The sequence below is a fragment of the Neurospora tetrasperma genome (genome assembly GCF_000213175.1).
Source record: "Neurospora tetrasperma FGSC 2508 unplaced genomic scaffold NEUTE1scaffold_5, whole genome shotgun sequence".
NCBI classification, from domain to species: domain Eukaryota; kingdom Fungi; phylum Ascomycota; class Sordariomycetes; order Sordariales; family Sordariaceae; genus Neurospora; species Neurospora tetrasperma.
The window spans coordinates 635215-649591 of NW_009799103.1; the positions used below are offsets into that span (position 1 = coordinate 635215).

Here is a 14377-nt window from a genome sequence, read left to right on the forward strand (position 1 = left end):
TTGGCCCGCTGTTTACATATCACACCGTGGCTGACCATGGCCTCCAAACTTCCAGCCTTTGCGCTGTTCCCCCTCGCCGCCCTGAGGAATCAATTGCTTCCCGATGAATGGATCGCTTGCCTAGACGCATGGCTTGTACTCATCGACAGCCACCTCTCGCTTCCCGATGTTGCATTTCTCTCCATCTCAGCCAAAGATGAAAGCCTTACCGCATTCCTTACCTCCTTCGCTCACGAAACCGCACTCGGTAGTACCTCAATTCTCGGTCCATCCCAATCAGCAAAGCGCCTACTCAAGGGCTCCTTCCTCTTAACCTCACGACTGCTACGCTCCTCATCGCCACCGGTTCCTCTATCGCAATGGGAATTCCTCTCCGACTTCTGCCGTGTCTACGGCAAGAAGCGATCCTCCGAGCTCTTATCGTCCCTCTCCGAGTCAGCTCAAAAGTCACTAGACGCCTCACTATCCGCCCTCAAGAAGATCCTCATCAAGAACCTGGACCTTGGTCTCCAAGAAGGCGGCGATCTGAAGGGCGTGGAACAGCGACTGGACCGAGTAAATGACCTCATTGGATCTTCTCCTCAAGTAGCCAGCTTCTTCTTGGCCGGTAGCGACTTTCTCGACGGCCTGGTGTCTTGCTACAAGATCATGAACCCTCCTCTCCGCAAGGTGATCATTGCCACGACGTACCTCTGCATGGTTGGGCTGGCGGACGGTAGCCAGGATCAGAAACTGTCTGCTCTGACGGATCAGCTGTATTCTCTCAAAGCGGCGGCGGATGTGCACAAGGCTGGGCCGACGAATGTCAACGATTCTTTGGTGGCCGAGTTAGTCACTTCCACACCATTACTACAACAGCTGCAGCGGAAGTTGGAAAGTGTCGGGTCTGGTAACATTCGAACGAAATCCGTCCTGAAGGAATTGGCAGCCTTCAAGAAACCCGGCGGTGGCGTCCCGCGCCCCAAAAGGCTAGTCAACCGCCAGCGCAAGGCAATCGACAAGGGCAAGGGCAAAGACGTCTCCTCCCTCGAGGACACGCAACACCAACAAGAAATCCACATCCACCGCATGTCCCAGATCTCTCAAATTCAGGATCTCTTCCCCGACCTCGGTTCCGGTTTCATCTCCAAGCTCCTCGACCACTACTCCTCCGACACCGAGCAAGTCGTCGCCTGTCTCCTCGAGGACTCTCTCCCACCCCACCTCCAAACAGCCGACCGATCCGCCACTCTTTCACCCCCATCCCCAAAACAACCCAAATCCCAAGGGCACCTTCGCTCACCAAGATCCACCCCACCCCTACCTCCAACCAGAGGCACCACCACCACCACCAACCCCCTCGTCGACGACGACGACTTCTTACTGTCTGTCCCCGCATCCCAACTCCAACTGGGCAAACGCACCGACACCTCCGCCGACCGCTTACTCTCCGCCCCGCCCACCACCTCCAACCCCACCTACAAATCCCGCATCTTGTCCGCCCTCGCCGCCTTCGACTCCGACGACGACGAGCGTGACGACACGTACGACGCGGCCGACGTGGGCGGGACAGTGGACGCAGCAACCGTTGCCGCCGGTGTCGAAGACATTCGGCTGCAAGACAACAACAACCAACCTTCTTCCCAGGGTGGTGGTGCTGGTGGGTTAGCGGAAGCGACAGAGGCCGTACTCTATGAGGTATGGAAGACGCGACCGGGTGTGTTTGGGCGCGACGCAGAGACGAGACGTGGGCGGGAAAGGAAGGAGTTACGCGACAAGACGGGGCTAAGTGATGAAGCGGTGGAAGGGTTCGGAGTGATGATCAATCGCGATCAGAACATGAAGAGGAAGTTGGAAAGGAAGTTTGGCGAGGGGGCGTTTAGTGGACAGCAGGTTGAGATACAGACTACTAGGTGGCGAGATCGAGGAGGGGAGGATGGAGACGGAGAGACGGATACAGATGGCGGCGGTGATGGGCCGTCGAGGGGTGGAGGATATGGTGGGCCACGAGGTGGAAGAGGTCCGGGTGGTGGCGGCGGCGGCGGCGGGAGAGGAAGGGGGAGAGGAGGAAGGGGAGGTGCAGGTGGTGGTGGTGGAAGAGGTGGTGGTGAGGCCGGGGGTTCGACTGGGCAAGGAGCGCCGGAATCGGATCTTGCGAAGAGGAGAAAGGAGGCGAATAAGGGGAGTAGAGCGAATCATAATCGGAGGGACCAGAGGGCTAGGAAGATGGCTAGGGGTGGGTTTGGTGTGTAAGTTGTTGCTACTACCTAGTTGAAGCTTAATGCGGTTGCGAAGAATAAAGAGGAAGAGAGATGCGTGTTAATCGAGATCGGAAAATGATGCGAACCGATATCAGGTTAGAGAAAAGAACAAGCAATTTTGATCATCAACAAACAACCCTTCGACACTTCTACTCAACCCCGTTTCACCTCCCTTTGATCATTTGTTCGATTTTGAATAATGAGAAAGTTCAGACATAACAGGCTTCCATATGTAAAGACGGCCCGCTGTATTTTCCTTTATGCACCTCGCTTGCATTAAGGGGAAAATCCAGGTACGGACCAAACAGATTACTAGGGGGATCCATCTACAAATCTGTTAATGTGCTAACTGACTGAAACTCATACACGATCCAGTTATTATATACGGAAACAAAAGAGTTGGCGTTTGCTAGACAAAAAAAAATAGGGATGGACTTTTCCACATTAAACGTCTCAGGATCCTTGTCTTCCAGTATTGCAGAGTATAGCCACGGTAGTACCTACCTATACTTGTACTTGACACTCTATTACCGCAGCTAGTCCCGTGTTTACTTTCCACAACCAACGCTAGAGCTTTACAAAATCAGCCTCACTTTTTCCAACAGCAGCAGGCTACATGTCCAATGTTCCATGTTCGCATCTCATCCCATTCCATTCCCATATATCGTAAACCACAAACAGTCCATCCTTATGTGTATGGAAAATCCGCCCCTCTTGCGCACCCAAGTGATCTTATCTTTCCAATTTCGCTGACTTTTGAGTTCAAGTTGGGTATCTGGTAATAATCCAGACAAAAAGATTCGCTCTTGCGTTTTCCCGTAGTGTACAGTCCTTGAAACATATCCATAATATCCATATCTATCCATTTGAAGCCCAGTGTATCCGTCCCTATCTCTTTCCTTTCTTTCCTTGTCCTCTCCATTGCCAATTTCTCTCTCCTGCTCTCCTTCCCTTCATCTCTCCCGCCCTGAAACAGCCACAAACACCATCCTCGCCTCAAAAATCCCACGCACAAAACTCCCTCTTCGGCGCAACCTCGGGCATCACCCCGCCCTCAAACTTGCCCGTCTCCATAAATTTCTGCCACGCACTCAACACTTCCGGTGTATACTCCCCCTCTAACGCTTCTGTATCGGGCGTGTACTTGGGCGCTCCATCCGGGAACCAAATCATCTGGAAACTGCCGTCAAAGTTCCTAATCACCGGTACCTCCTTCTCGGGGGGCGCCGTGTCGGGCGCACCAGGCTTGGGAATCCGTTGGTAGGTTACTGGTTTTCCTTTAAAGGTTTGTAGACGGTTGTCGAGCGGGGAGCGAGTGGTGTAGGCAGTTATGAGTGGGTGTTGGCGGGTGGCGTTAGGGGCGTAGGGGGAGGTGCCGGCGGCGGCACTGGTGGGTTGTGTGGAAGTGGCGGCGGCGGGGGGTTGGCCGAAGGGGTTGATGGCTGGGGTGGTGGTTGACGTTCCGAAGGCGGATGGTTGTTGTTGCTGTTGTTGTGTGGTTGAGGCGCCAAAGGGATTGGCTGCTGGTGTTGTTGTGGAGGCACCGAATGGTGAGGGTGTTGCAGCGGGAGCGGCGGCAGCTGGGGCGCCGAAGGGATTAGTGGTGGCTGGGCCCGTGGAGGCGCCAAATGGACCTCCTGTCGCCTGTGTTGGAGCCCCAAAGGGATTCGCTGCTGGAGTTGATGTTGACTGTCCGAAAGCGCTAGTTGTTGATTGTCCGAACGGGTTGGCGGCCTGTGTGGACTGTCCGAAGGGACTGGCTGTTGTTGAAGCCCCAAATGCACCTCCTGCTGCTGCTGCTGCTGCTGCTGCTGCTGCTGCTGGGGCAGCTGGCGCTCCAAACGGATTGGGCTTTGCTCCTAATGTCGCTGGCTGGCCAAAGGCGCTGGCCACTGGAGCGGCTGGTGCTCCGAATGGGTTCGGCTTGGCTCCTAGCTGTGCTGGTTGGCCAAACGCACTCGTCGCTTGGGCAGGCTGTCCAAAAGCGGGGGTGGCAGCTTGTTGGCCAAATGCCCCTCCTGTTGATGGTGCTCCAAAGGGATTTGGTTTCGCACCCAAGGCACTTGGCGCGCCGAAAGCTGATGTTGAGGCACCCAGTGCTGAGGGCTGGCCAAAAGGTGAAGCAGCAGCTGGCTGTGCTGCCTGTCCAAAGGCCGGAGTTCCAAAGGGATTTGGCTTGGCACCCAGGGCTGATGGCTGGCCAAAGGCGCCCGCTGGCTGAGAGGGAGCACCGAAGACGTTGGATGTTGTGGCAGGAGCACCAAGTGTGGTTGTTGAGCTCCCAAATGCACTTGGCCTTGGTCTGTCTTTTCCGAACTCGCCCGTTGTTCCTCCCGGTAATGTGTTTTGGTTGCAAATGTCGTGTCGATTCGGATGTTTATTACCGGCGTCGACGATGTATTGGATAGCGCCCTGGATATTGCTCAGTGCTGCTTGGTTCTGCGCTTGTGCGCTTTGGTAGAGGTTGTTGATGTCGTTCAGTGCTCCTTCGGGGTTACCGGCGGCAAGACCATTCAAGTAGTACATTCGGATTTCCTCGAAACTTTGTTCCCGTTGTTCTCCACCAAATAGCTGCTCGGGCGGTTGTTTTCCTGGAGCGTAGGCTGAGAGGATCCATGTTGGGAGTTCTTCAGTCAAGTCTTTTCGAATGGCATCGGCGTCGAGGCTGTAGGGGTTTTCTCCGCTTCGGTTGCTACTAAATGAGGAGCCGCCCCCGGCTAGGGCACCAAATCGGTTGCCTGTTTGGAATCCGCCGGAAGTTTTGGGAGGGTGTTCGAATCGACAGTTGTCTGGACAAGAAAAGTGTCAGTAAGGCCAATCGTGTAGAGTAGAAAGCTCCCAGAACGCGTACTTCCATAGCGACAAGTGCCTTGTTGATAGAATTTGCAGATGGTCATGGCGACGGTATGAGGTTATGTCGCGGGGTGATAGCCCATATGGTGGAAGATGCTGAAGAGAGAGAACCCGTGTATTCCGTCGCGTCTTCAAAAGTTGCAAAAGGAAAGTCAGCCTTCTCAGCCTTGCAATCGAATTGGGGATGATCCGGCGGCTCAGCGGTTCGGTGGATCAGCAGTGGGTTTTGTTCCATCCGTCCCGTCAGCCACAGAAGCACAGTGTTGGACAAACAGTGGACGTCGGCTTAAGGTGAGTGGGGGCTCTCGGCGTGCACGGACATCTCGGTCTAGGGACCGCTAGAATCGGCACTAACCGCGCCAAGAGGAAGAAATCCGGGGAGTTCATCCACTGTCTCCCCTGGGCAACTCCACTGCAATTCTGGGGCTCTGGAGACGATGGGGATCTGTCAACGACATCGATCGGCCCTCTCTTCCGCTCAAGGCCGCTCTTCCTGTCCGCTCTTGTCCTCGACCGCTTTTCAGTGTTTGTTTGTTTGTTTTACTGCCAAGAACTCGGAATGGAGTTAAACATAGCGTAATATGTCTCGGGGTTTTCCGATCAATGAGCAAGTACATACTTACTAAGGAAGTAAACAATACTCCATATCCAATGCGATCAAGGTGATGACGTCCAATCCCCGGCAATTCATTTCCATCGCATCGGGTGCCGAACCCCTGAACATCCGAAGCATGCAATGTAACGACAAGTTACGAAACTAAGTCGGTCATCGAGATGGAAACCTTCCGTGTCCAACGAATTCCGTCCTCTCTTAAAAGAAAAAGGAGAGAGAATACCGTGAATTGCCGCAGCATTGGTGGCAGATGACCTCTTGGCGATTGGCGCATACAAGTCAACAATGACACTGCGACGACATAATGCACTTGTGCTGTCCATTCATAACCCTGGACATCTCTCTAACCGCTAGCATAACCCTGGTCTGACCCCCTTCTTTGCATGTCATTTGTCCGAACAGCAATGCCGGCGCAAACCGATCCTCGTCCTCCTCACCATCGCAAGCAAGATAAACGAGCAGCAAGAAGCAAGATGACGGCAGGGAGATATTACTTGACCACCGATCACCTCTTTGGCGACACTTTTCTCTTATAGTATCGGCCCCCATCTGAAGTTGTCCTTCTCTTATTAACCTACACAAGCACTTATCTTGTCTCGTCTACCTACAACGTCTGTACAAGAAAGACAAGCTTCCAACAATGGCATTTGGCGCTGCCCACCTCCAGCTCTGGCTGGGGGCCTTGGTTGCCCTCGGTGCTATTTACGTGAGTACCTTATCCTCTGACGTGCCATCATCTCAAACAAACAAGAAGACCACTGACACAAACAACCTCAGACATCATGCCTCATCTTCTACCGCCTCTTCCTCCACCCCCTCGCCAAATATCCCGGCCCCTTCCTCGCCAAGCTGACCGACGGCTACATGGCCTACCACGCCTTCAAAGGTGACCGGCACCTCGAGTTCTGGCGTATGCACGAGAAATACGGCAAATTCGTCCGCTTCGGGCCCAACTCGCTCTCCGTCAACTCCAACACCGCCCTCAAGGACATCTACGGCTTCAAGGCCAACGTCCGCAAAGCCGAGTTCTACGACGCCTTCGTCCACCCGGCCCCCAACACCCACAACGCGCGCGACCGTGACCTACACGCCCGCAAGCGGCGCGTCCTGGCGCACGCCTTTTCCGATTCCGCCATCAAGGAAGTCGAGCGCTACATCCTGTCCAACATCCGCACCTTTTGCGACGCCATCGGCGACCTTGGCCGCCCCAGCTTCGCTCCGCTAGCCGATAAGAAGGGATGGTCTTCCCCGAAAAACATGTCCGACTGGTGTAGCTGGCTAGCCATGGACATTTTGGGGGACCTCTGCTTCGGCAAAGCCTTCCACATGCTCGAGCGCCCCGACAACCGCTACGCCGTCGACCTCGTCTCCGTCGCCGCCCACCGCCACCTCATCTGCGGCACCATGCCCATGCTCGACAAGCTCTCGCTCGACCGTATCTTTCTGCGCAAAATTGCTTCTGGTAGAGCACAGTACATGGCCTACAGTCGCCAACAGCTTGCCGAACGCACGGCGCTAGGCGACGAGACCGACCGCCGCGATTTCTTCTACTACCTCCTTAAAGCCCGCGACCCGGAAACAGGCCAGGGATTTACGACCCCTGAGCTCTGGGGCGAGTCAAACTTGCTAATTATCGCCGGGTCCGACACCACTTCCACCGCAATGGCCGCGACACTATTCTACTTGGTCCGCAACCCTACTGCTCTCGCCCGCGTCACCGCCGAAATTCGCTCCCGCTTCGCTTCAGTTGAAGACATCCACCAGGGTCCTAGCCTCCAGTCATGCACTTACCTCCGCGCTTGCATCGACGAAGCAATGCGTTTGTCACCCTCAGTCGGCGGTCTCCTGCCTCGTGAAGTCCTGCCAGGCGGGATAACCATTGATGGCGAACACGTTCCCCAAGGCACCATCATTGGCGTTCCTCACTATACTCTCCACCACAACGCTGCTTACTACCCTGATCCCTGGTCCTACACCCCTGAGCGCTGGCTGTCTACCCAATCTCCATCTGAAAAGGCTTCCGGCGCTGCCATGCAGACGGAGGAACAGATCCAACTTGCTCAATCAGCCTTCTGCCCCTTCTCCATCGGGCCGCGCGGTTGTATTGGTAAGGGACTGGCCTATATCGAGATGAGCATCACGTTGGCGAGGGTGTTGTTTTTGTATGACTTGCGCAGGGCGGTGGGAGTGGATGATCCGGCGGAGGGAGGGAAGAAAGGGTCGGAGTATGGAAGGCATCGCGTGGGGGAGATGCAGCTGGTGGATACGTTTACGAGTACCAAGGATGGGGTTATGGTTGAGTTTAGGCCAAGAGAGGATTTGGCTGCTTGAGTGGGCGTTTCTGTGGATGACGGATGGACTAGAAGAGGTTAAAGGGGGCGGGTACAAAGGTACTAAGAGAAAGTTGCATGCCCTCGGGAGGGAAGGAAAAGAGGTAAGGTTGGATTTACCGTTACTGTCACAATCTTGTTATGGTAGCATTACGACGAACATGTTGCATCTTTTGGTAGCACGGTAGTCTGGGTGGTTATTGTTGGTGGATCGAGTTGAACATCTATCTGTGTAACCCTCCGCACATCCACCCCATCCCCTACAAACACCCAAAAACTCCCATGCCACCTTTCATGTAAATGACTGTACTTTAGCTGTCTTTTTTACGCGTGATTGATAACAGGCACCAGAGTGAAGTTCCTGGGTTACCTGGCTATACAACTTTATACGGTATCTCGATAGCTGAAGATCTCGATGGCTTCCTCTTCTCCTTCCTCCTCCTAGCAATATACTTATCGGAATAGCGCTGGTTATAGGGATGGGCATAGCTTTGAGTAATGTATAGTGGGTATAGTGTGTGTGCGACGTGAAAAGGCGTTGTAAATGACCAAGTCAAGTCCTGGGCTGTAATTGTGGTATCATGATATATTGGGGGAAAAAAAAAAAAAAACGGAAATCTAGTGTAACGGGAAAACAATGCTCAGCTTCAGATCCGCAAATTAAGCTCAAAATTCGCTGTGTCCAAGAAGTATCCCACTCCATGTCCGTCCCAATATCTCCAGTGTCCTTTCCAATTCACCTAGTATCCATCCCCATATACAGGTTGTCCTTCCCGATATTCCATCCCTTCATCTCTCGACCATCCCAAATTTTTTCCAGGCCACCAATCTTCGTCATCGCTGTCGCTGTCACTATCGTCGTCGTCGTCACTATCGTCCTCCTCGCTCGCTTCTACCTCGTGGTGAGGGCAACAAGAGGCTCTTTCGGCACCAGCAGCAGCTACCTCTACTTCTTCCTTCTCCCTGCTCTCGCAGCTTTCCATTGGCGCGGCAGCAGCAGCCTCGAGTTTCTCAGCTCTTAACTCTGCGAGCTTCTTGACATGGGCAGCCATCAGCTGGTTTGCCAACGGCAGCCACTTCTGAAGTGTCGCCTCGCGCTTCGGGCTACTTCTCAGCTGGAGCACCTTCCGGTACTTCAAGAGGGCAGCAGGGTACTTGAGTTCACGGGAGGTGTCGTCGCTGCTACCCTTGACCGGGACAACACTACTACCAACGCTTGGCTCCTGATCTTCGGACTTGACAGGCTCAGGACGAGGCACCACCTCCACCTCCGGGGATGATGAAGACCGCCCCGAGAAATTTTCAGGAGCAGATGGGGGCGTGAGGAGGGGGGACCTGGATTCCACCTTTACCTCCTTCTTCTGCTTCTTCTGCTTCTTTGGCTGAGGCTGAGGCTGAGGCTGAGGCTGCTGCTCCTCCTCTTGCTGTGTGCTGGTGGTGGGGGGGGGGGGCCTTGCGCTTCTTGCTCCCTCTGCTGGTAGTGGAGGTACCTCCATTCTTAGCAGCTCCGTTTTTCTTTGGTGCTGCAGCAGGCACCTTGGCGATCATCTCTGCTGCCTGATCCTCCTCCTGCTCCTCCTTTTTGATGATAGGAGACTTGGGGAGCTGCAGGGTCTGCGATGAGTGGTCGTTGTGGAGAGGTGCCATTGTGTCGGATGGTAGTCTGGTTCTGCAGGACACTGATTATTAGCTTTACATCCCTTGTTTACCCACTGTTCATGGCTGATTTGAGTCGGAATGGTAGGCCAGGTTTGGATAGGTAGGTCTTCAGGTACAGTGAGCCGATACAGGTCAACCATCCGACGCCGTAACGTTTTGCTCAAATGCTCCATCAACAACCTTTGGCAAATACCAAAAGTAACCTCAAACTGTGTTGCAATGCTAAATTTGTTGGTCGCGCTACTAGTTTTGAAGACACCAAAACATGACTGGCTCAGGAAGAAGTGGAGATCAGAACAGGTGCTGGCTATAAGAACAACAAGGGGAGGCGTCCGGGCGAATTGCGGGTATTACACATCAAGCCCCTAGATCCGTCCTTGATACGCTGGCAGTGATGATAACGACGGGATGGATTGGGTCTGATGAGCCACGATAGGTAAGGTAGAGAACGCAATACAGTCGACGGCCAAAGCGAGGTGTCAAGACCCGACCCGACTGCGGAGCTGTCGTGAAGGTTCTTGTTGCGGGGCTCGTCATGCCCGCTAAAACTTCAGGCTGTGATAGGGGGGACGGCAGCAAAAGGGCAGGCGGGTCTGGCCCTAATCTTCTCAATGGCCCTCACTGGGAAGAAGCATTGAGTGGTTAAGGTTTCCCTTTGCCCCAGTGTCCAGTGTGTCACCATCTTGCTGCTGCTCGGACTCGGCGTTCAGAACGCACTGAGCGGCGGGAATAGCTGCAAAGCAAGTAGATTGCCTTGAGGTCTCAACCACCAGGAAGAATGTGAAGAGATCCCTAAAGCCGGGCTTGCAACAGACGAAGAACCAGAGAACCTGCCCGATGAGACAAGCCTCTCGTTGCTGCACACTTATGCGAGTTTGGGGCAAATCGTCACACAAAAGCCAAGTAGACGCAGCAAAAATCACAAGGGGAGGATTCATAAGCAAGCAAAACATCAAAAGTCATAGACCAAGTGGTCAAATGCAACGCGGGACCAAGAGCGTTCACGAAAGCAGAAAGTCATTCGAAGCCAAAGCACAGGGCGCTCGTGGGCGTCTGAACTTACCGAGTTGATGATATATAGAAATGGTGTTTTGTATTGGCGGATGATGTTGTGTCAACAGTTGGTGGGAGATGATTCAGGGATGCAAATGATGCTTGGATAAAGATTTGTGATGGAGAGTGAAGAGGTGTTTGTCTTGGTCTTGATGAGAAAGTTCCTAGATGAATGTTCGAACGTGAGGTTGGTGTGGGTTGATAGTGGTGATACTGATGTTTGCCTAGGAAGGATGAGGAGCGAGAGGAAAAAGAAGAACAACTGGACCTGGGGTGGACCTGCTCTTATACTCTCTAGAGTCAGAAATCCCTGTGACTCTCATACCGGTGTGCCTGAGGACAAAAGACTGGCCTGAGGTTATTAATATGACAACACATCTATGCATCCTCGTGCGTGGAAAATGGAGGAGGATAAACGAAGCTGTGAGTGTATGTACTGCTAAATATTATTTCTGACCTGCCTAGGCTATATGCCTAGTTGGTCGGTTCTACACCTGACGCCCACTTCTACTGTTCCAACTTTTCCACGACTAGACACTGTTGATACGCATAATATTGATCTGTCCACAGTATTGATGACTATAATCCGCATGTAATGAACCCAACCCCCCGCCTCTCTTCATACTATGACACACGAAATCCAAATACATCGAGGCTCGTACATTCGGGTCCGAACCATAACCGCCCGCCAGTACTCGGGGCTATCAGCAAAGTACCACTGTCCGCTGCTTTCCACCGCTCGTGGACCGCCTGCCATACCAATATGACATGTGTGTTGCAAAGGCATGTTTCGCCCACCAACTGTTCTACCTATAACCTCCGAAGAGGCCACCTTGGACGCAAGTGGTTTTGCATTTGGCTTTTTCTGGTTACGGAACCAAGATTCTGTGGATCTCTTCTAGTTGTCTTCCGTTCTAGGTAAACTTTTTCCTCGGCCACGCTGTCGTTTCTCTTTGCCTTCGCTTTTTGGTGTGAATAGAGGTACTTCCCGCACTGGGGAGATTGACTCCATCGTGCATCTGATTCTAACTTCACGAACTCTACTTTTTCAGCGCCAGAACGCTTTAATGGAACAAACATGAGAGAAACCTATCTCCCTTCTCTCTGCTCTCCTGCCCTATCTGTCTCTCTTTCTTTTTTTCCTCTTCTTCACTTTGTCTACTTCAACAAGCCATCGGTTGATGTCCGTCACATCAGCAGCACTTCCATTTGTTGTAGGCCCATGCCGGCGCTGACAGCTTCCATCACCGCCTGACTGACTCAAACCACGAATCCTCTCCTTGAATGACACATGTCAACGTCGACCTGGCTCGTCCAAGGAGTCAAGCGTTGTTTGATGGGAGGAAAGCCTCCATGAAGCATGGCTTGGAAAAAAAATCAAAAGCATCGGCAGTTTACTAGTAGCTGCAGCATGTTAAGCGGTGCCGGTAGTCCGCACACATATATATATGTTGACTCCGCAGCCGGCAGCTTTATTGCAGGCAAGCCTTGGTAGAAACTTTCCTCGTACATGCATATATGCCTGATCTCCACGAGTGGGCGAGGACAAGGACCTGGAAAGTTCACTACATCCCGCTCCAGCTAGTGTGCAGTGGACTTCTTCCTGGGCTTCTCGGCGCCTTGACATACTGCATGCTTTTCAAACCAAAAATAGGTACCGTAGGAACTCGAGAAATTGGCAACCGTCAATCTCCTCTTTGAGCGCCGGGCAGAACATATATTTATACAGGACACGCCCGATTCTGTACATGACAACGCACGCAAGTTACCGTGGTGGGCAATGTCCTCGAATGTTCACTAACTGGACAGACACATCTGCTGGCATCTGCTGGCTTAGATACGGGACGCCAACATATGCCCTGCTCTGCGATAACTTGAAGGGACTTCCGAAGTAGCCGTAAGTACAAGTAAGAGACGCAGATTGCTGAGACCGTGTCCGTAGCTTTGTGCCGGCAGTACCTGGTGTAGTAAGGGAAGCGCTTCTGACCCCGACCCCAAACTTTTTCTGCCGGGCCACCATACAAAAGGCTTCTGTTACTGTCATGCTGCCGAAACGAACACGCCGTTGATGATCAAATGGAAAGATTTGCTGAATGTTGCTCCGAGTGTCCGAACTCCGAAATATGGGTTGATGCTGCTTGCTTAGAGCCCAAGTGACTCAAGAAGAGGTTCGCAAACGGAGAGTTTATTGAGGCGGGATGTTTTCATTTCTCAGAAAAAATTACCAAGTGGCCATCATCCTGAAGTAAACGAGGTGGTGTAAACTACCTAGAGATGCAGAGAAAAGAAAGAAAAACGCTTTCCGTAACTTCCGTTGCTCAACCCCTCACTTCTCACTGCATTGCTCCTTCCCTTTTACCCAAGCTCCAGCTTCCTCCATCCACGTAACCTGCAGGAGCTGCTCCGCTGTTCATCCATCACTGTTTCCTTCCGACGCTGCTCATCCCCAGGTCCCTCCCAGGAGAGAGCCCGCCGTTCCAGTCCTGAACCACCCCTTCACTTTTCTTCGTCATCCAAAAAATCGTCCCACCAAACTCAGGTCCCGCCATGATCCTCCCCAAGTGGAACCATCTCCCTAAATGATCCCACTACTCACCTATAGTACCTTGACCTTGCTCTAACTTTCCGTGTCCATCTCCTCCCCAGCCTCTTCTGTCTCCTCCGTGTCCATCTCTCCAGCCTCTCCCATATTCTCGCCAGCCTCTCCCTCCTCCGCATCCATCTTCTCTCCAGCCTCTGCCATATCCTCTCTAGCCTCTCCCTCATCCGTATCCCACACCTCTTCAGCCTCTCCCATATACTCATCACCCTCCTCCATCTCATCATCAGCCTCCGCCCCACTTTCAACGTCCATTTCCCCTCGCTGGAACCTCTCAAACCACTCCGGAAAGTCTGGGTGATTGACCATCTTCATCAGCGCAAGCTTTCTAATAAGATACTTGATCATAGCCCTCTGCGGGATTCCAGAAGCCTGCCTGATTATGCACGTGCGCAGAATCTGCCTGAGCTCGCGCTCTGTCAAAGTTTCGGCAATTTGTTCGGTGAGCGCTACTGATTCCTCGAGGACGATGCGTTGTACAGTGGCTGCGGCTTGGCGGCGGTGGTACGCGGCGCGAGGTGTAGTTGCGTTGGCGTCGGGAACACCTGTGTTGGCGTTGGGCGTAGCTTGATCTGATGGAGTCGGATCGTGTTGGGCGGGGGAAGTGATGGTGGGAATGCCCTGGTTGGCGGATGGTCTGGCAGCCCGTGACATATCGCCACCGGTTGTGGGATCATTCGTCGTTGGATAGAAGCGAGGCTCCGAGGCGGGTGCTGTTGTTGGGCTTGGATTGGGCTCGCGCATCATGCGCATGTTGTTGTCGGTGGTGGTGTCGCTGCTGGGGTCCACTGTGTCAAAGTTTCTCTTGACTCCCCGATTTGCCATATTGGATGCTTTCGATGATTACAAGTTGAATAATGAAGAAAAATGCCTTTCCTTTGAGAAGTAAGGGTGCGTGTAAATCTGTTGGTGGGTATGGAAGAGTCTAGTCGTGGATGGCACAAGTTGAAGACCAACAGTTTGATCTTTAACGTCCAAGTCAGAGGCAGCTCCTGCTGTAAGTGAATAATTCGAACACTAAAGACGGCGG

The 14377-nt window shown here is 53.0% G+C and overlaps 5 protein-coding genes across 5 annotated transcripts; 2 read left to right on the plus strand and 3 right to left on the minus strand.

The window, feature by feature from the left end:
- Nucleotides 1-36: 36 nt before the first annotated feature.
- NEUTE1DRAFT_85216 (uncharacterized protein) lies at nt 37-2368 on the plus strand (the record flags this gene model as incomplete). The annotated part of the gene is made up of 1 exon (XM_009854686.1): nt 37-2368. One exon carries the CDS (start codon nt 37-39, stop codon nt 2230-2232), a length of 2196 nt encoding a protein of 731 aa, XP_009852988.1.
- Nucleotides 2369-2993: 625 nt separating this feature from the next.
- NEUTE1DRAFT_85218 (uncharacterized protein) lies at nt 2994-5137 on the minus strand (the record flags this gene model as incomplete). Its single annotated transcript, XM_009854687.1, has 2 exons — nt 2994-4978; nt 5092-5137. 2 exons carry the CDS (start codon nt 5135-5137, stop codon nt 3237-3239), a joined length of 1788 nt encoding a protein of 595 aa, XP_009852989.1.
- Nucleotides 5138-6346: 1209 nt separating this feature from the next.
- On the plus strand, nt 6347-8037 carry NEUTE1DRAFT_123635 (uncharacterized protein; the record flags this gene model as incomplete). The annotated part of the gene is made up of 2 exons (XM_009854688.1): nt 6347-6412; nt 6484-8037. The coding sequence occupies 2 exons, from the start codon at nt 6347-6349 to the stop codon at nt 8035-8037; spliced, it is 1620 nt and encodes a 539-aa protein (XP_009852990.1).
- Nucleotides 8038-8776: 739 nt separating this feature from the next.
- NEUTE1DRAFT_111685 (uncharacterized protein) lies at nt 8777-9683 on the minus strand (the record flags this gene model as incomplete). Its single annotated transcript, XM_009854689.1, has 2 exons — nt 8777-9460; nt 9573-9683. The coding sequence occupies 2 exons, from the start codon at nt 9681-9683 to the stop codon at nt 8777-8779; spliced, it is 795 nt and encodes a 264-aa protein (XP_009852991.1).
- A 3682-nt stretch (nt 9684-13365) lies between these two features.
- Nucleotides 13366-14172, minus strand: NEUTE1DRAFT_111686 (uncharacterized protein; the record flags this gene model as incomplete). The annotated part of the gene is made up of 1 exon (XM_009854690.1): nt 13366-14172. The coding sequence occupies one exon, from the start codon at nt 14170-14172 to the stop codon at nt 13366-13368; it is 807 nt and encodes a 268-aa protein (XP_009852992.1).
- Between the last annotated feature and the right edge of the window lie 205 nt (nt 14173-14377).